Source organism: Pteropus medius, unplaced genomic scaffold (assembly GCF_902729225.1).
Source record: "Pteropus medius unplaced genomic scaffold, Ma_sr-lr_union100, whole genome shotgun sequence".
NCBI lineage: Eukaryota > Metazoa > Chordata > Mammalia > Chiroptera > Pteropodidae > Pteropus > Pteropus medius.
The window spans coordinates 17,877,515-17,897,992 of NW_024351073.1; the positions used below are offsets into that span (position 1 = coordinate 17,877,515).

The 20,478-nt window shown below is 45.6% G+C and overlaps 1 protein-coding gene across 1 annotated transcript in view; it reads right to left on the bottom strand.

Moving 5' to 3' along the window:
• The window catches only part of TRIO (trio Rho guanine nucleotide exchange factor), a 324,442-nt gene that overhangs the window by 100,974 nt on the left and 202,990 nt on the right, over positions 1 to 20,478 (bottom strand). The window contains exons 16-23 of the mRNA XM_039842534.1: positions 19,073 to 19,192; positions 17,153 to 17,344; positions 16,551 to 16,700; positions 12,825 to 12,939; positions 9,382 to 9,497; positions 5,925 to 6,047; positions 778 to 972; positions 559 to 677 (exon numbers count right to left, since the gene is read on the bottom strand). Coding sequence (XP_039698468.1) covers positions 559 to 677; positions 778 to 972; positions 5,925 to 6,047; positions 9,382 to 9,497; positions 12,825 to 12,939; positions 16,551 to 16,700; positions 17,153 to 17,344; positions 19,073 to 19,192 — 1,130 coding nt within the window. The remainder of the gene's footprint in view (positions 1 to 558; positions 678 to 777; positions 973 to 5,924; positions 6,048 to 9,381; positions 9,498 to 12,824; positions 12,940 to 16,550; positions 16,701 to 17,152; positions 17,345 to 19,072; positions 19,193 to 20,478) is intronic.

Sequence of the window (20,478 nt, forward strand, 5' to 3'; positions counted from 1 at the left end):
CGCTTTGCTGCGGGGCCATCCTGTCCTGGGCCTTGGAGGGTGTTTAGCAGATCCCTGGTCTCCACCCACTAGATGCCAGCAGCACTCTCCCCTCCCTGCTATGTAACAACCAAAAATGTCCCCACACTGCCAATGTCACCCAGGGAACTGGACTGCCCCCGACTGGGAGTCGACTGGGAGTCGCTGCTTTAGAGCGATCTTCTGTCTTTATTAGTATCTTGTATAGTTTACTATTTGGCAACTTTTAAACACCTCCGCTTATGTTATTAATTTCTTCTCAGGATTGCTATTCATGATCTGTGGATGAGAAAAGATACTGTAACAATTTGTCAACCCACTTGATGGGGGCATAGCGAATAAAAAATAAGATACTGTCTCTGAATCAGGTGATAAGGGGACAGTGGACACAGAGGCCTTTGAACTGCAAAAAGTAAGCACATTCAGAGCAACAAGAGGCAGTAATAGTGTCTGGCTTCCAAGCACACAGAGAAGCCTGTTTGTCCAAGTGACATTTTCTTTACTTTTTCGGTGAATCTGGCAGGTTCTGAAAGACTGGCTTACTCTTTCCTGCGGGCGGATTTCCGTTTTTCTTCGTTAAGCTCATGAGCAGCATCACGCAGTTTCACCTCTGACCCAGGGATACTGGCGGGGATGATGTCGAGCTGAAGACTTTTACTCTGTGGGATAAGAAAGTCAATGAACTTCAGTGAACTTAGTCAATAAACAGGACACGGGGAAGAACGCTGTGACTGACTCGGTTTGCACAAGGCGATTTACCGATTTGTTGGAATCTGAAGAAATCCCCAGGGCTTTCTCCAGAGAGGTCCTGTACTTCTCCATCCGCAGAGAGAAATCTCTGTACCTCTTATCCACGGCAGTGACACATTTTTTTATCTCTGCCGCATGGGCATGCCCTTTTTCACAAAAGCCATCAGCCAGCTGTATCAATAGTTTCACTCTCTCTTTGGTTTGCTACAAAAAAAAACAAAACAAAACAGGAAAGTATTGTGAAGCAAATGAAGCCAACTGCCAGAAACCAGAAACGGTGGCGACTTGCCTACAACTCGGCTCTGAAGAGGAGAAAGAACCGCTGGTGACAGAAACTAAAGCTCCAGTGCACCGAGCTCCTCTCCCTGACCCTAGACGAGCCCTTCTTCTTCAGCCCTTCTGCAATGAGTGGCATTTTTAGGATCTTGAATAATAATAATAAAAAAAACGCCTAGACTTTCTCTCAACATCTTCATCTGGCAGATGCTCGGTAAAAATCTGCAGAAGTGTTCAGGATGTCCTCTCTACAGTTCCAAGACCCTCTGCCTCTGACCTTATCTGGGTCGGTGACAGACACATCCCTGCTTCATGCGCATTTATTCTCCTGGCCCAGTTAGACGGAAAGCTTTCGAGGCAGCATCTGAGATCCTGGTTTTCCTGAAGCGCGTGTGGCAGAAGTTCTCCCCGTGGCAGACACTCGACCAAACCCCTTCCCAGTGTCCTCCGCATCGCGTGCTCAGGCCGTTTTTAACTCCCAGGAGGGAAAGTCACTAGTCAGGAAATTTTCTCCCAGGGGTATTTTAAATTTTGTTTCCTGCTTTAGAACTCTCTCTTTAAAAAAAAATATTATTTTATATGTACATAGCAAAGGTCTTAAGTTAAGCATAACTTTCTTATTTTCATACAGTTCAGGATAACCATGAAACATCGGTTCTGTACACATGGCGGTAACTTCACTCAACTCTGGTTTTTCATCAGCTCTTCGGCCACATCCGCTTCACTTATTTTCACTACGAGGCTTCCTTCCACATTGACACTGGCCTTGCACAGGACCAGTTACTCTTCTGCTGTGGAATCTACTTTTCTCAGATAAGCAGATGACTAGAAAATCTTTATGACTAACATTCAGGAAATTGGCTTTAAAAATCCCCAAACGGAAGGTCAGAGTTCAAAACCTGGATAAATTATCTTAGTTTGTACAATAAAAGTTCTGAGCCAGAAATCACCAGGTAACCTGTAAAGTCAGCTGTAAAGATCCTCAGACTCGGACACCAACCCCGGGCAGCTGGGAGAGGCCGGTCCCCTGCGGCCGGCGCGAGCCCTCCAGGCAGGCTCCTGTCTTCTGTCCCTCCTCCCTGCAATCCTCACCCCCCAGATGCCTCCGCAGACGCTTCAGGTCTTTGCCCTCTCGGCTCCCTTAAAATTGTAACTTGCCGCCCGCCCCAGCGCCCTTCCCCTCTGCCCCATCTCCGACAGCATGCACCGCGTTCTAACCGGGGTGTGATTACTGTCTGTCCCTCTCCTGTGAGAAGGGTCCAGAGCAGGACGGGGATATTTGTTTTTCATACTAATATCTCATGCACCTCCATGTGTCCGGCACGTCAGGAACACTCACCAAATGTTTATTGAGAAAATAAATTAACATTAGGTTCTTTACGCAAGCGTGTTTACGTCTGTAAATTTAATTGGCATGGTACTTTTAACAGGTATGAATACATATTCTTCAAAAAAAAAAATGAAAACACAACCCAAGGAACATAAATACATCTGTGAAAAAAAATCAATATTATAAGTTCTGTAAGAGCTACTCATTGTACAAAGTCAGCAAAATTTAAAATACAAGATTTTAGGGCCTTCGTTTTATGTGAAAATGAACTCAAGTAAACTAAAAGGAAAATATTTGCTAAATCTTCTGACTTGTCACTAGCATGACACCTTTCTGACGATGTTAAAACAAGCCTAATTACAAACCAAGGAAATAAGAAGGCCAAGTTTCAGATCTGGAAGCTTAAATTCCAAAAGGAATTAAATTAGAAACATTACTAAATCCTCCTATCGAAGAGAATTAACATGACTAATGTAGGATTTTTAAATTAGGCTGTCTAGATCAGGTTAAACTTCTGTGTGCCAAGATATGAATCTGCTGGAAAGCACGGAAGAGGGGTGCTGTACCCCACTGAAGCGCTTCTCTTCACTGTCACGAATGCCATCAGGGGAGGGTCCTGCAAACTATGCCTATCTCTTAGGGGTTACGAAAACTATTTGTGTTTTAAGTGCTGGGGATATAGAAGTAAAGATTAAAAAGACCACGCAGTTTGCCTAGATTAAAACAGAAAACAAAAAACGGCAAGAAACTACAGGAAGGTTTCTGTGTATGTCTAACGCACATCACAAAACAGACCAGCTGCCACCATGTCACACCAAGAGACGGTTCCGATGATATGAAACCAAATGCACCATAGCAGGCTTCCTGCAGGCTAGGCCTGGTACAGACAAATCTTCCCTCCACGTGTAAACTTCATTTAAACAAAACATGCTCATCGGCTAGTCAAGGGCTTCTCAATGGGGTCCGCCCTGGCCTCTCCATCCGAGATGGCATCCCTCCCTCCCGCAGTGATCTTTGTTTTCGTCATTTAACGTGTACGTGTGTACGTAGTTCCCCGTTTATCATGTTACTGCCCGTTTCTCTAACCAGAACATGCGACCCGAGTCCAGCACCCAGCATAGTTCCTTTACGTAGGAGGGAGCTCAATATTCATCGAATGAATGGTGGGATCAAAAAAATTAAATGCAATGAGTGTGCTAATCCTGATTATATTTTGATTTTAATGAGTATTTTTAAAATGCATTGAGTTGCAAATGAATCGAGTTGAGCCTTAGTGATGAGAGGCTTTATTTCCATTAACACCGAAAATGTTACAGTGCTAATTACTGTAACAGTTGGAGTAGAAGGCTGTCCCCTCTGACTGAAAGATTCTGTACATAACAACAAAAAAATGTCTTCCTGGAAGACGGTACGAGAGGGTGACAGAGGATGCAAGAAAGTGGCCAGTTTCAACAGGAGAAATGAAATGACATCTCCAAGCACCAAAGCAGAGGCTTTCCGATGAAAAGAAAGGCAACCGGAAACCAGAGGAAAATAGTTGCTAAGGAAAAAAAGTGACAGGTGTTCTTTCAAAATCTACCAGTTCCTCTTCGCAAAACTGAATCAACACACCCAACGACGGAAACGGCTCTGTATATTTGGGAAACAGGTCAGATGTTGCCTATAATTTTAGATACTTTTTGAAAAATAAAATACAAGGCCCAAAAAATGCCTGTTCTGCTCATTCTTCCAATGACACCACTCCAGGTTTGAGAAGGGAAATCTGGGAATAATGGGAAAACCCTCCTGTACACACTCCCTTGGTGGAACAGAGCTGCCATGCCCGACTCCAGGCGGTGGCATTCGCATCACGGTCTCGTGCTTGGCGCCCCCTGGAGTTGTGCAGGGAAAAGGCGGCCGGCCAGTGGGGGAGCATCACTGAAACTGTTGTCAGCAAAGAGGAGATGATCTCACGGCTCCCTCTGGGTGCCTCTTACGTATTTTCTTCGTAACTCTAGCATCAAAGGATATTCAGAGAAACATACAGATTGCATCGTGCACATGATAACGATAACTTATCTTTCGACTGTTAACAGAAATGACGACCCCACAGCTGCGGCTGCGCTGTAGGCAGGGGCAGGAAGGGGCATGATCCTCACCTGCAGAGGCAGGCCAGGCCAGGCCAGATCCCCGCAGCTGAGCGGGCGCCCTCCTCTGGGCACTCAAGGCCCCTCCGTCACCGTGTGGCCATCGCTCGCTGCCGGCTTGCCTGAGCCCGTCCTCCCCAAATGCTCCCGGTGTCCCCGCTGGGTGCCAGGTCTCCACACCGAGCCCTGCAGCGGTCAGTGTGCAGCCCCACCACACCGCAGGCTCCTCCGGAAGAGGGCCCAGGGGTTCCCGGAGCCCAGCACCCAAGGCTCAGTGGAAGGAAACAGCTCAGAGATGGTGGGGGGGCCGGGGGGCAGGAGCAGAGCGCCGGGAATAAGGGCAGGAGGAGTCAGAAATCGTTACAGAAAACATAAAAAAGTGCAACTAAACATAATACAGTGTAGCTGCCTTCACTCTAAATGACCTAAAAGTTCCTCTTTCATATGTTTTCAAAGCCAGGGTAAGGGCCACACACGCACAAAAGAATCAATCTTTTTACTTTATAAGAACACTTGTTGTGAACCAAAAATATTATCTGGCTTGACCATTTATTTTCTGCTCTTAAATTTGCATTTAATTTTCAGCATCAGAAAAAGAGGCACTTCTGAAAATATTACAAAGAATGTATATTCTAAAACTTTGAAAACCAAAAAAAGGAAAGAAGGCCACAGGTTGAGAAGGGGACTCTAAAGAAGCCTCAAAATTGTTCTGAGGTAAAAGAAAGACTTGCTCTCTGCAGGAATATCCTTCACTGGGGAAAACCATGCCACCGTGTGGATCCTTACGGGTTTGCTTAAATATTTACTCACATATACTACACGTGCCATAAAGATATATTTAATTCGACTTTGATTTTTAGGAGAAAGCTGAAAACGCCTCCAGTTTTATAAACCTATGAACAAGCACTAACGGCATTGACCAAAACTGCCAACTCTAACAGCTTCGAGGCTTGACTGAGGGAAGGCGATGCTACTGTAACAATTTTCACTAAAGACGAGAAAAGGAAACACCCACAGAAGCTCACATCTAAGCCAAGCTGGCAACGCCAAACGGCACTCCAGAAAAAGAGCACGTACTCAGAAAATACCTTAGAAAACAGAAAGAAACAAGAGAAGAATAACGAAAAGGACAAAGGAGGAGGAAAAAAAAAGGGGGGGAGGAGATGGGAAGTAACGGAAGAACTCAGAGGAGCAAAAGCGAGATCAATGAAGAGGAAACGGAGGTGCGGACGTGACAGGCAGAAGAAAGCGCCACAAACTCGACGTGTCCCGATCCATTTGGGTCGCCCAGTTTCTCCAGGTGCGCGAGGTAATTCTTAAAGGGATACTTTTGAGAACGGCCTTATCTGGCCAAAGCGTCCCGTTCTGGGTTCGAAGCCGACGCGCAGCCACTGAGCAGGTGTGTGCGGCCGCCCCGAACGTACCTTCGCAGTGATCTGGAACTCCTCGTGCTCCTTCAGCAGCTCCTGCGTGTGCTGTATGCTCGAACCCGTGGAGGTGTGTGTGGACAGGTAGAACTCCCCATTGTCATGGATCCACTCGAGAGCCTAGAGAGAGGAGGAAGGAAACACGTCACGGCTGAACCTTGGTGAAGGAGTCCAAATTCCTTAGCATCGCACTGAAATGCGAAGTTACAAACCAGGGCTGGCACGCATCGAGAAACGCTCCCTCAAAGAGAGACAAGTTTCTGAAATAAGCATCGTAATTCTAAAATGAACAACAACAAAAAAATTGTCATTCCAGAAAGTTGTAACTGTGTTGCTACCATAACAACAATAAAAAGGTCAAGAGTTTCTTGTAACCAGGAATCTTAAGTCGCAGTGAAAGTACAGTGAAAGAAACCACAGCTGAGACTCTTTTCCCAGAATGCTGAGGGTGTGGGCGAAGGGGTGGTCTGAGACCCTCGCATTTTCATGTATTGAGATGCTCACGTCACTGGAACTTGAGCTCTTACTGCGGAGTTCTAACCAAAAAAAAAAAAAAAAAAATGCAGGTGAGAATTCTCCTTTCCAAAGCACAGTTTTAGGCCTTTTTTTCTCTTCTGTATCCAGTGAGTACCCATCCACGTTACACACGAATGCGTCTGAGGGGAGACGCTGGCAGAGGACCTGGCTTCGCCCTTCCAGCTGTAGGACATGACCGCGCCTGGAGAGCCGGGGGCCGCCAAGGTTCAGACTGCAACAGTGACGCACTTCTCACTCGTCTATTCTCTCATGGTTTTCGATGGAAGCCAATTTTTTTCTTCTAATTTCATCTATCTGAAGTGAAATTGGACTCATATTTAAAACACACGCATCTGAAAAAGCAATGCTTTGGAAAAGCAGCATAAATAAGGAGAAGCTTTTATATTTGCCCTTCGTAATCTCTAAGATGTTCGTCCACTGTGATTTGCTGGTCTCGGAACAGAAACATGTCCTACTGGACACCTCACAGCATTTACAGTGTTTCAGAAGAAGAAATGAAAGAAAATCACGACCGATTAGCTGGCATGCGGCTTACTGGCTGGGGCTTCACTGTCACCCCTGAGCGTGGGACCCTGCCTCGGCATCAGTGCTAATACTGACTCCGAAGCAGGGCTGGGAGCCGTTTCTGTCAGTTTGTTCCAAGGTCCCTCCCTGATTTCTCCATTCACGCAGCCAATGGTCCCCGCCTACGGAGGGGGGAATGAGCAGGCGTAGGCTTTGCCACGGCAGGCAGGGCGGGGGAGGGAGGTGAAGACAGACCACAAGGGACACTGAGGAGTGGGGACACCTGCTCAGAGGGGAGGTCCGTGGGCCAGGTGCCTGGGCTGGGACCTGCTCTCCGGGAGGGAGGGCTCTGCAGGCGGGCGAGGGGCGGGCGCTAGGGCCGGAGCTGGGCGAGCTGGGAGGCGCTGGGGCGGTGAGGCTCTGCGTGGGGCGGGGGGTTCTGGGGGTCTACAGACGGACTTGGGACTTTTGTCTGAAAGCTGGTGGGGCTGCTGTGTGGAGAGGGGCCTGGACTGAGGGGAGTGGCACCCGTTAGCAAACTGGTTCAGAGGCTCGGACGGGACACGGCTGGCTCTCTGTGATGGCTCTGGGTGAGTGAGGGGAAGGCAGGTCTGACACACGTGGACGTTTGCGCCTGTGGAACCCACGAGGGGTGACGGTGGCAAGATGAGGGAGAAGGAATCGGGAACCGCACACCCTGTACAATGAGGGGCATGCAGGGGACAGGGACTGAGCCCAGGTCTGCCTTCCGTGAGGCCGGAGTGGAGCCATGCCAAGGAGGCGGCAGGGATGGTGAGTCCAGAGAGCAGAAACAGAGGCCAGGGCCGGGACACAGCGACGGAGGAGATAAGAAGAGGGGAGAGAGAAACAGGAGCCCCGGAGAAAAAAGCCCACGCTCAGGGGCCGAGATAAGGGGGGGGTGGGCAGCAGAGAGCCTGGGTGGAGCGCAGCAGGCGGGGCTGCCAGAGGACAGCCAGGGCAGAAGTCACCTGTCTACCACCAGGGGGACTGTGACCTCAGGGCACCATCCTGAGAAATGCCACCAGCCGGGGGCCTCAAAGACGGTCTGTTATGAGCAGCTGACATTTACTGCGGGGCTGTGACCACAGTGAGGAACAGAACCCAACAGGGCCACAAGGCCAGTGGGTCACCATCAGTCACAGCCTACACGTAATGATTCTATTTTTGGCAAACGAGATGACTTTAGGAAAAAGCAACAACACGTTTTCTCTGTCAAGGAATTTAGTTACAATTTGGTTTTGTGTAGCTGAATGATTCCCGTCTTTTAACAAAGAAATAATAAAGATATGTGAGAAAGAATTACGAAACAATCGCTGATTAGAAACAAATCGCTAATTAGGCCCTCGTAAATCTGAAACACGGCTGAACTGTTTTTTAAATACAGTATTAAGAAAATGTACTTTAAACATTAAAAATACTACTGCTTGCCACCTCTGTTGGGAATATTATAACTGCGCCTGGGTAAAGTCAGCCAAGATGAGAAAGTAGGCGCTGAGCCCGTGGGCCATGAAACCCGCTTATCCAACCGGGGGACTGAGCAGTTCTGCCCACCGTGAGGCTAGCATCTACCGAATTGTAACAAAACGGGAAGCCTGTGCTGAGATGACTTAATCTTTCTTAGGCCATAAGCTTTAACTGAATGCCTACTCTGTGACAGGCACATAGTAGGTTGACAGGTGGATTCGAAAGCTGGTCCAGGTCTGACGTGGTTACTACAGACCGACAGCAGTAAAGAGGCCCCATGGCTCTAGGCTGCCTGACAGGGAGGGTGTGAGGCAGCTCTACGGATTCTTATGCTACCATTAAGGCCAAAGAGAAGTGACAGGGACCTTCGCGCTGAAGTTAGGCGTCAGATAGACTTTACCCCAAAATGACCTTCCACGACAGACCACACAAGCAGAAGCGCTTATCCCAAAATGACTTCAGAAGGGAGGAGGCTTCAAACGTGTACTCCTGATGTTCTGCATTATCCAAATGCATGACTATCTTAACAACTCTATCACATTTCTTAGTTTTAGCTCAGTTTACCTGAAGGACAAAATTTTACCTTCAACATTTACATATAGCAAGATAAAAGCCACCCATCATAGTATTTACACAAGTACAGAACCCGAATTCCACAATGATTTTTATATCGTCGTCTCGATTATACGTTGCAATTTGCTGTGAGGTAATGGTGCCAGCTGAGTGGACGTTTGCTGAGGGTAGAAATCACCAAGTGACACACTTCCACGAGGGTCTGGGGCTTTCCGATTTACAACAAACTCACTTAAGAGGCACTACTGTTTCGATCATTAGAAAGTGGTTTGGAAACTGCCAGAAGGTCAAACCTGCCCGCCCGACGGTGGCAGTCTACACGGAGGGCGCCGGGAAGCCCGGCGAGATGACTGACCTGTTTGGCACTTCGCTCGAAGACCACGTACTGCTGGCACTGGTCTAGCCGTCTCTTTCGCATGGTCCAGTAATGTAATACCCTGTTCTCCCGCTGGAAGAGTTCATTCAAGATATCTGAGAGGACAGAGAGAAAGACGTATGTTGGCGTTTGCAATCGGTGAAAACCCCATTCGTTTCTACTTAAAGGCTTTTTATATAAATGCCACTGCAAGACAGACTATTAAAGGAAGAAGCCACACTGCTGCTTGCTCAGTGTTCTCCACGAACACGTCAACCAGACCTCTCCTTATTCCCTTGCTCCAGTTTACTGTCTGATGACAGAGACCTCTGATGACAGAGACCTCTGGAAACTTAAGGCTGGTCCCTAGCCTCGGTTTGGTCCCTGGATCGGTGGGACGTACTATGCATCTCCTGCTGGGGCAATCTGACAACAGCGGGAAAAAAATCAGTATTAGATATTTTGTTCGAGACCATTAAAACCTTCTCGTAGAAGGAATTTAGTGTACATTAGCGGGTGTGTGTCAAAATGGTGAATGAAATATTAGAAGACAAAGGTTTTTTTTTTTTAAAGATAAAAAACAAAAACATAAACCTTTAGAAGGATGGACATGAAGTAGAGCAGCACAGAGCAAGGAAGGCCAAAAATCTCTGATTAGGTAAAAATCGAGAATGTCATAACCGAACAATAACCACCATAAAAATACTGCACCAGAAGAAAGATAGGAAAAACTTTTGAGAAAATGTAGACAGAGACCTAATTTACTTCACAGTCAACAGAAAAAAGATGAACGATCCATAAAAACATGAAGCTTGTGATTTTTAAAATATGGCCACTAAATATACAGAAACACATTCAACCTCATTCAAACACGGTGACTGTCTTTCCGCATCTGCCTGGCAAGGACCATGCTGGCAGAGCTGGAGGGGCAGGGGGACAGGTGCTCATGATCCTGTGATGCTGGAGGAGGAATATGGAGCACGATGGTTGCAGAGGACGATGTGGCAGGTGTGTGCGCCTCTGGACCAGAATTTACCTTTCAGGTGTACGGTGCTTACGCAAGCACTCAAAATGATCTGCACTCGGGCACATGGACACTGAGGCACTTTGGGAAAAAGTGGCAGCAACGTACGAGCCCGCAAATTGGGGGACATCAGTTACAAAATCACTATACTGGACATTAAAAAAACAGAGCATATCTTTTAACTCTGATATAGAAAGATGATCAAGATATATATTAAAGCAAAGGAAGTAAACTGCAGAGAAATACAGTCCATTTAAGTTAAAAAAAAATAGGGGGAGAGGGGGCAGGATAGGTGAGTCAAGAGTATGTTTAGATTTCTATGTTTAGATTTCTCTACATGTTTAGATTTATATGCACAGACAGGATACACAAAGATATCTCGACAGTGGTTACCACTGGCAAAGGAACTGGGTAATTTATATACATTTGCACGCTTTAAAAACTTTTTACAGTTAAGTCTGTTTTACTATAGAAGCTTATTAAATAAACAGACAAAAAACTTTAGAAAAAGATTCTTAAGACTGAAATTGCAAGTCAAATAAATAGTACGTAGACTATAACTTCGCTGTACTGGAAAACCTTAAAAACATTAAGTTTTCCATATTTACTGAGTGCGGGAGGCCGGGTGCTCTGTGAGAAACGAGAATCTGCGAGCAGCATTCACCCGTCAACTCAGGGGTCCTGCTACGTTATCCGTACTCTACTGAAAAAGTGAACTAGCTTCATGAAACAAATGAAGACTCTGAAATTTGAAGACCGTCAAAAATTCAGCTTCCACTTGAACGAGAATGTCGCACGTGGAAATTAAAATAAACCACTGCGTCTTTTCTAGTCTCTGATTCCCACAGTCTCTGCCCAGGGCGGGGCTGATTTGGGGCAAGAAAGCGGCAGGGCAGAATGGCACCTGGGCTGCCTCAAGCTCCTGAGGGACCCTCTGACCACGTGGGCTGACTCTCCCTGGCCCATACCCTCTAGGGTCATCCTGTCCCTTCTGGCACCATCGTCCATGCATAAATCAACTGCACTGCCCCACCCAGAAACCTTTCATCCTCAAGTCTACGGTGACACAAACAGAATGTTTCTTTAATTCTCCACAGCATCCAGCAGTTGATAAACACTAGCAAAGGCATGACCGTGAGTGAGTGCATGGAACGTACCCTTCCCTCACACAGGCACACTCCTATCAGACCTAGAAAGGACCAGAACACCTTCGCTCACAGCAGAGTCTGGCCAACAACCATAGGCAACACTGAGAGATGGGAGATAGGAAATGATTTTTATATGAAATGAGCCAAGTAAACTGATTACCAAAGCCAATAACTTGCTGGCAATGAAGGCCTGTTTGTTTCTGCTGAAAAATGACTGCTCTTGTTAGTTGCTCATTTTTCCCAAGAGAAAAGGCCACTGATTAATAAGTGTAAATCTCATGTTGAGCTTAAAGGATTGTGTCAGTGTGAGAGAAAATTATTCTGTGACAACTAACAGATAAATCAGATCGACAGGGAGTGGAATACAGAAAGTTTTTTGCGAGTCATGCTGTTTTAAAGAAGTGTGAGATGAATCATTTGTTAACTGATTATTGCAATTTTTTCCTATAAAAGATTCTGAGTGAAGCTGTGTGACCTCGGCTTCCTCCTATTTTTTGTACTGACTCCCAAGGCTCGTGGTGAGGATGAAAGCTGACAGATGGTGTCTTAATATCAAGACTGTGTTAAACACCTCTCTTCATTTTCTCAGGATCCATTTCCATGTCATTTTAATTAAATCTGCAAAAACTAAGATTAAATTTAAGTTTTAAATTATATAACACCTGAATGCATTTTCATTGTAAAATAGTCAATCAGAATTCTACAGAGTAAAAATTATAAGTCTTCTTCACTTCCATCCACACCAATGCTATTTATTGTTCAGTGTGTTTTCCCAGATCTCTTTCTATGCATTTACATGTTTCTATGCATTAAAAACATGGTTTGATAGGTTTTTATGCTCAGATGATATCAAACTATTAAATATGTTAATTTCATTTTGCAATTTGCTTTCATTAACAATGCTTTAAGTATATAAAATTGACAATAACTTTATGGCAATAATATTGGTATGTGATTTTGTAATTTAAACTTATAAAAATACTTTGCCTATAGATAACTCTAGTTTTCATTTTTCCCCCGATTTATATTTTCATTTCCTTTAACAAAACAGTCAATGCCAACACATAACATCCTGAATGCTTTTTCTCCCTGATCATATTCTTCAACTTTATTCAATAAATTATCAATCTGTACACTTAATATTTTATGATTAAACTCGGATAATTAACAGGAAATGGACGTTTAAAACGAAGCCCTGGAGCAACGCTTGAGACCATCCTGCCAGGCTCCCTCCATGACGCATCGGAAAGCCGGCTCCCGGCCACACTCACTCTTCACTTGCTGTTCGGGGGCTTTGGTGTGCGTCACCATTCCGGGCACGTTCACACTGTTCCTGTGCAGGTACTTCAGGAAGACGTCGGCATTCCTTCGAGCGAGCGTGCAAGCCTAAGGGGAAACGGAGAGCATGTGCTCATCGGACTTGTGCGAACGTATTCTGAGTACAAAGGGTGACAACATCACGTGGCTCTAACGTGTCTTTACCTAAAACGTTCGCCTGGCCGACTTGTGGTTTGAAGAATATATAGGTTAAATCCTATTTCGATTTTAAAAATTGTGTCTTGGAGTCCTTGCTCCGACGAAGCCAGCTGCTAGGCTGTGGGCTGCTCTGTGGAAAGGCCCACGAGGCAGGGGATGAGGGTGGATGTTGGCCTGCAGCCAGAGGGGAAGTGAGGTCCCTCCCCAGGCCAGCGTGAGGTGACTACATCCATGGCCAACACCTTGATCACAGCCTTGTGAGGAGCCCAGAGAACCTGGCTGGGCTGTGCCTGGATTTCTGTCAAGGGCAGACAGGAAGTATTCTCAGCCTCCCGAGTCATACAGTCCTGTGCCTCTGTTGCCACCACTCAATCTAACTCCTGTGTAGGAAGCAGCCATGTGACATGTAGATGAGTGACAGGGGATGGATTTAGCTCTTACATCTTAGTTTGCCACTCTTTGGTATGAGCCCTCCAGTTTTGGGGTGGTTTGTTACATGATGTTATTTTAGTAATAGATAACTGATATTGCATGTCTATAAATCAAACAAGTAATTTCATCAATGTATTAAAAAAACAAGGATTTTAAATAAGAGGAAAGGAATATAATGTAAAATCAAAGCAGTTAGGAAAAAAAAGCCCTGAATTATATTTGAATTAGAAATAGCTTGTACTTCTCCTGTCCCAGATCTGGAATCAATCTTTCCTTCAAGAAGCTCTGCCTTCTTGTGGTAAATGGTACTGAGAGGCCATAATCTGGGGACGAGAGATGCTTGGAATATTATTGGGTTGGTCATTGTTTCAAGAGCTTTTCAGCAGATGGAGCTAGAATACTTTTTTTTTTAAATTAAGAAAAAAATATATTAGGAGTCCCTACTGATAAGTCTGAAATGAGGTGTCACAGCTAACAGTGAAGAAGCTGGTGACGACTGCCGGGGTCCCATCAAAGACATCTGCGCCAACCTGACTTGAAGGTGCTCCCGCTAATGGGATGAGTTGACTATAAAAAGATAAATGGCTATGACTGATGGAAACACTCCAACTACATTAAAATCTATGAGGACAGTAAAAAAAACAAAAAAAAACCAAACTAATTGTATGTAGAGGTTGCTAGGGCAACAGCTCGTTGTTCTGAAAACTATAATCAAAGGGAAAGAATCGGGCATTTACCCCATTGTTTCTGGACAAACTCTATGTTACAGTAACCCAGTGGCCGAGGAGGGACTGATTCTAGCTCATCTAGGCCGAGGGAATGATAGGACATCGCCATTCTGCAACTCCTAATGAACAGTATCACCCGTGGTTACTAAAGCTGCGGCTGGTGGGGAAGTGCCTAACAGATGAACCAGCCTCACCACGTCTGAGGCACTGATAAAGCCTCGCATTGCAGAAACAAAAAGAGAAGAGGACCTTATATGCCTCCACGGGACGTACACAGTGCCACCCCTCACGTCTGCTAAGCACACGCACACTCACACGCCTGCATCTGATCAAGGCTCTCAATCTAACTAACAGAACTTCAGAAAATCCAGGATGGTTCTAAACAACTCCACAGGATGCAATTACCAAAATCCAGAGTGAGGGAAACAAAATAGTATGAATAACTTATCTCTTCAATTAATAAATGGTAATGAAAGGGAGGGTAGTATTGAGATTTAAGAGACTTATACAAATCAAATCAACGTGTGGACCTCGTTTGGATCCTGATTAAAACCACGTGTAAAAATACATTTGTAGGACAATCAGAGAAATGGGAACACTTTGATTTTACGTGAAGTAAGAGTTACTGTTAATCTTTAAGATTTGATAATGCTATTGTGGTTATATTTTAGAAAAGCATAATTTAATGTTTAGATACATACTAATGCATTCACAAATAAAATGATGCAGCATCTAGAATTTAAAACAGTCCATTTAAGGCAGGCCCATGCCCATACGCTGATAATTACTGAAGCTGGGTGAGATGTGCATAGGGGTTCATTCTTCAGTCTCTCTATAATTGTACTCATCTTAAAACTTTCATAATAAAATTTTCAAAGATAGCCCATACGCAAACACCACAGAATGCTAGTGAATGAAGGAATTGGAACTGGCCTATGACTATTTTTGCTTTATAATTTTATCTAAATATTTTTAAAAATTACATTAGCAAAATAGCATTCAATTTTGTTTTATACTAAATGGATTCCAGATAAAGAGAGACAAATTATAATGATTCCGACTCAAAACATCTTAACAGTGGTCAGTATTTCATAAACTTAAATAGTGGTGACAAGCAGGGGTGGGGCTTCCAGATCCTGTTTGAAAGAGTGACAATGCCTCTGGGGAAGCTACGACTGTTTTCCCACAAATTCGTTTAAATAGAAAATCACTTTGGAAGCTCAAAATAAGTATACCAGATAAGAATTTTTGAAGAGTTACAATCTATTCTCAGGCTAAACAATAATGTTCCCTGTCAGGAAAGATCATCACCTTCAGAAATGAAAAAGAAATTATTAAACATAACAGGAAATGGTGTCAGAGCGGTCAGAATGCTGAAACGACGAGAAAAACTATACTTAATGAAGAGACAAGAAAAGTAAACACTGCGCCTACTTTTAACAGGTCTGAGTGGCAACAAGCAGAGCTTTAGAAAGTCTGTTCCAAAGTGAAGGAATGCGACATGGAAACATTCGATGCCACGTTTCTAAACACTGTGACCACTTTTTAAGATTCAATTGTTTCAAAGCACATCGGTGACACATATGAATGTAAATTTAAAAATGAATAAATATATATATATACACATATATATGTATGTATGTAAAAACAAAGCAGGCTTGAAAACTTATTCATTTACAGCTTCTCAGAGTTAAAAGTTCCAACCTGACCTGAAGAGAATTCAACTTCTCTTGCAGGAAACATTTCCTAAGTATTAGCAACTGCTCCGGCAAACCACAAGAAGCGTTTCTGCTTTGTGTCTACACTGGACTCACACATCTTCTGAAATACAGTCTTTATTCGTAAAAAGGCTGAATTTCCAAAGGAAAGTTATTTTAAGCTATAGGCGTTTTTATTTTAACAAATCAATCTGTGTGTGTGTCTGTGTGTCTGTGTGTGTGTATCTCAATGTGTGTGTGTGTGTCTGTGTGTGTGTGTGTGTGTGTCTGTGTGTCAATGATGATGTGTGTGTGTGTGTATTATTATTGGCCGGTATTGTGGTTTCTGACTTCCATTCCTTCTTATTCACACAGGTTTCTGTTCTTTCTCTGTGAAAACTGGAATGCAAAAGATTTTAAGATTTTCTCTGATCGACTAACTCACTGCTGGTGCAATGTCACCTCATTCACCTGCCACGTGAGCAGAGAGCTGTGAGGCGCGAGGGGCCCTCCCTTGGAGAGTGAAGACTGCAGCCCGTGCCTGGCCTGTGGGGTGTCTGCAGCTTTCTGGCTGATGGCCCCGCACGCTGGCCACCTCCAGACGAACCCGCCTGGATCTGTGCACGCTGTTCAGTGAGGTGCACCCTGGGGAGCCGGCTCATACCTTCAGGAACGCTTCCTTTTGTTCGAGGTGCTTGCTGATCATCGGGGTGACGTGATCCGTCTCGGAATTGGGGCCCAGTTTGTCGGCCCCCCCACACCAGTCCTCTTCTCGCTTGTACTCCTGCTCCAGGCTCTCGAGGACGCTGCAGACCTGTGGACAGAAGAGAACCCCAGGCTCAGTGGGCCCGCTGGCATCTGACGGCACGGACTGGCATCTTTGGGGAGATGCCAGTCAGGTGCTGGGCATGAAAGTGCTGGTCAGAGGACCAGAGCCACCAGGAGGAGCCAGGGGCTCCATCTCACATGAGGACCAATGCAGGCCTTTCAGAGTAAGAACGAAGTAAGAGCTGAGTTCCCTGTCTCTCTCATATGTTTACGTGAGAGGAAAAGGGGTGCCTTCTCAGCCACTTGCGACCTATTACACTTTGATATCTGAGGTATGCAAAAATAACCTCCCTTCCAGAACGTTTCTTCTCTCTGCTTGGCTGGGAACTGGCTGGTTCCATAAGGACTGACGAGTTTTAATGACTGAGCCGCCCAACAAAACTAAGCCCCAAATACAATGTCAGGCGGGAGCTCGAGGGACGGGACCTCGTGCTCTACCTGCTCCGAAGTTTTGTAGAAGGCCACGGACGCGTTCACGAGCTTGAGGCGGTCCTCCATCTTGAGCATGAGCTGCTGCCAGTGGGAGGCCACCTTCTCGGCACAGTCCCTGATCATGTCCATGTCGTAGTGATTGGCCTGCAGCATGGCTTCCGCCTTCTGCTGCACCTGCAGCGCACTCTGGTGTGTTTTCTGAGGGAAGACGGAGAAAAGAGGGGGCGGACTTGACAGGGGTGTCAGGCACTTACTGCAGAGGGACTGGGAAGGCGACAGCTGGCTTTTGTAGAAACAACGTCGGTTAAGACTCATTAGGACACTACTAGAAATGTAGCAGACGGTATGGTCAAAAAAAATGCTGTTTATGTATATACAGTATAAAAAAAAAGAAAAAAGAAACTGCCATTAAAAAAAAAATGTTCTGCCTAGCAACAACCATGTTTATATTTAAATGACCTAAGGAAGGATGAAATGCATTAAAATTTTCCAGACTGGGCCTTAAATGCGGGGTTCTCAGCTTCAGAAACAGCGGGAAAAACCTTTAACGGCCAACATTCCAAAAAAAGCTGTTGAAACGTTCTATGTTTAATATTCCTGCTGATCTTATAAGAGCAGATACAGGCAAATGAGCAAGTAGAACAAATGGTGGCCAAAGCGAATGCTTTTTGTTTTCATTTTCAGCTTGAACTTTGGACTGGAATTGAGCTTTCAGGTATCGATTAAAAAAAAAAAAAAAACTAGTGAAAAGCCCGAAAGATGAACCACGTTTCTTCTAGAGGGCCATGCCACCTATGAAATATCAAATAGCACATGACAAATGCTCCCATGTCTTAAATGAAGAAGATTCGGTGAAGGATATTTCAGTTCTCACTGAAGAAAGGCTGCGGGGCAGGGTGGGGGCGGGGCGGGGGGCGGGGGCTAAGAGGTCTCTGTGGACACAGATATTTTTCTCTAACAATAGCAACGTTTTGCATTTAATCTGAAAAAGAGCGAATGGTCCCATAAAACCCTGTACCCAGCACAGTCCCATCACCAATTACACTGACGATTCAATCAACAGAAATCACACAGCACAGTGGACAGTGTACAATTTCCAAAAGATGCCTGTTAATGAGCACTGGCTCTGAGTAGCTGAAAGTAAACTAATCTAGGGAACAAATTAATGGTAATTTCTGTGGCTTCCTTTTCTGGCTGACAATATCTAAGGGGAGCAGGGGACACGTTTTCTGTAAGCAAACGCTCCTTCACCTTGAGATCACCTGTTGCAATTATTAAATGCCCCCCAAAGAAACCCTAAAAATAATCTATCTGCTCAAAGGGTGAATATGAGGGGCCCTGGAATGGGTCTGAGCCGTTTTGCCAAGGTCCTCACACGGCACTGACCCTCAAGGCACAAAACGCTCTGGTCAGTAACGCTGATTTCAACTGGGTCCGAGGAGTTTTGTAGACAGCACTGCTATTGACCACCGTGAGGTCGCGATCTGCACCTGGCCTGGGGGAGCCCTTGGAGCACTGTTTTGCCGAGGCTGGTTACAGAGCAGGAGTGTACGTAACCCCTGAGGCTAGCACAAGACGAAAAACCTCAGCCAAGACGCCAACTGTGCTCCCTGGTGCCAGGAGCTCCTCACCTGGGCAGGTGCGTCTCCGGCCAGGCCCCTCACAGCGGGAGGACGGCAGGAGCTGCCCCTGGTCTCTGGGACCCCTGCTGTGAGGCCGTGCTCGCTGGCACGCACCCTCACCTCACCGCATTCGCCAGGCTGTTGCCTTCTCTAATGATAAACTGTAGATTTGCAAGTACTGCCATCTGGGGTGCTATTGAACCTCATTTTGGTTTCCAGGGCCAGGGCTACCACAGGACGGGATGCGACAAGCTTGTCTTGAGGCTGGAAAGACCCAACTCAGAGGTGGGCCAGGTGTTCCTACCTCGATGGCATGCTGGAACTGCTCATGCTCCCTCTGCAGCTGCTCTGCCTCCTGCAGCGAGCTGGCCGTGATGAGGCCGGCATTCAGCATCGACTCCCCATTGCGGATCCAGCCCAGCACCTGAAACATTACACAGGCGACTCCAAGCACAAGCCTCATGACCAGCAGTGACGCGACCGGAGGTGGCAAGGGGGTCGAGCTGCTCCCGTTAGCTACGAGGCGTGTAGCTTCCTCATGACCCTGCTGCCCACGGTCTGATAATCTTCCATGGCGTCTGGTCCTAAGTGCTGAACTTTTAAATTAATTGTTATTTTTAGTTGCAAATGGGAGCTGAAAATGTGGAGGGTCCAGAGAACTGTTATTATGAGTCCACAGGTCAAAACAGATTGAGGACCATGCAATAGAAAATCCCACTGCCACAAAACTTTCTCTGATAATAAAAAAGTACTTTTCATTCCTTTTAGTCCTAAGGAACATGCAAAGCCAGCAAACTGCTTGATACAGGAAGTAGTTTATTTGAGTCACATGTTTTCCAATTTAACGTGTTAAGTGGCATAATAACCAAAGGCTGAATGAAGCTGCGCTATCACGCTCAAGGTCAAACCACGAGACCCTCAACTTCACACACCAACAACAGAAGTCGGTTTTGACTGTGGAAGCCTCAGAGGCTGTGGGTAGTTATTTGTGGCACGGAGCACTCATTATCTACCCGATACCTCTTCTCATCTCCTTTACTCAGAAAATTCCAACTTCTGGGGAGAACTTAAAATAAAAGCACTCCTCGGCCCCTATTACAGTGCGGTGACAGATACGACATTATTCTAGCCACTGAGATCAAAGCAGAAGCCTCTGGGGGACTTTGTGAAAATATTTTTTTTCTGATACAGCTGTTACCTCCGTCTTGTTATGCTTCCCCCTTCCTGATGCCTGCAGTGTGGAGGTGATAATTGGGGCTCCTACAGCCATCTGGCAGCCATGGGAAAAAGGCCACCTGTCACCGAGGTCTCAGCCTAACATGTCACAGGGCCACTGGATGAACACCAGCAATCCTACCACTTTGCGACTCATTCTGGGGGAAATAATTTTTAAGCCACTATTCTTGGACTCTGTTACTTGTATTAGGCAAATGTAATTCCTCATGGATACATTAGTCTATTCCTTTACTTCTTATATGAATTGTTTTGTTTTTGGCAAAAAGGAACACTGTGTTAACTGATCTTTACAAAGTTGGTCACGTACTTCGCCTCGTCACATGGGAGAATAACAGGTGTTCTTTTAAAGACTTCTGAGTTAATAGCACATCTGCTTTCATGTGAGTGCTGTCCACTTACGCACCGCACCGCACATCACTTACAGTCCAGAGGCTGCAAGTTAAGTCCCCTCCGGTCAAACTAACATGCGCTTCT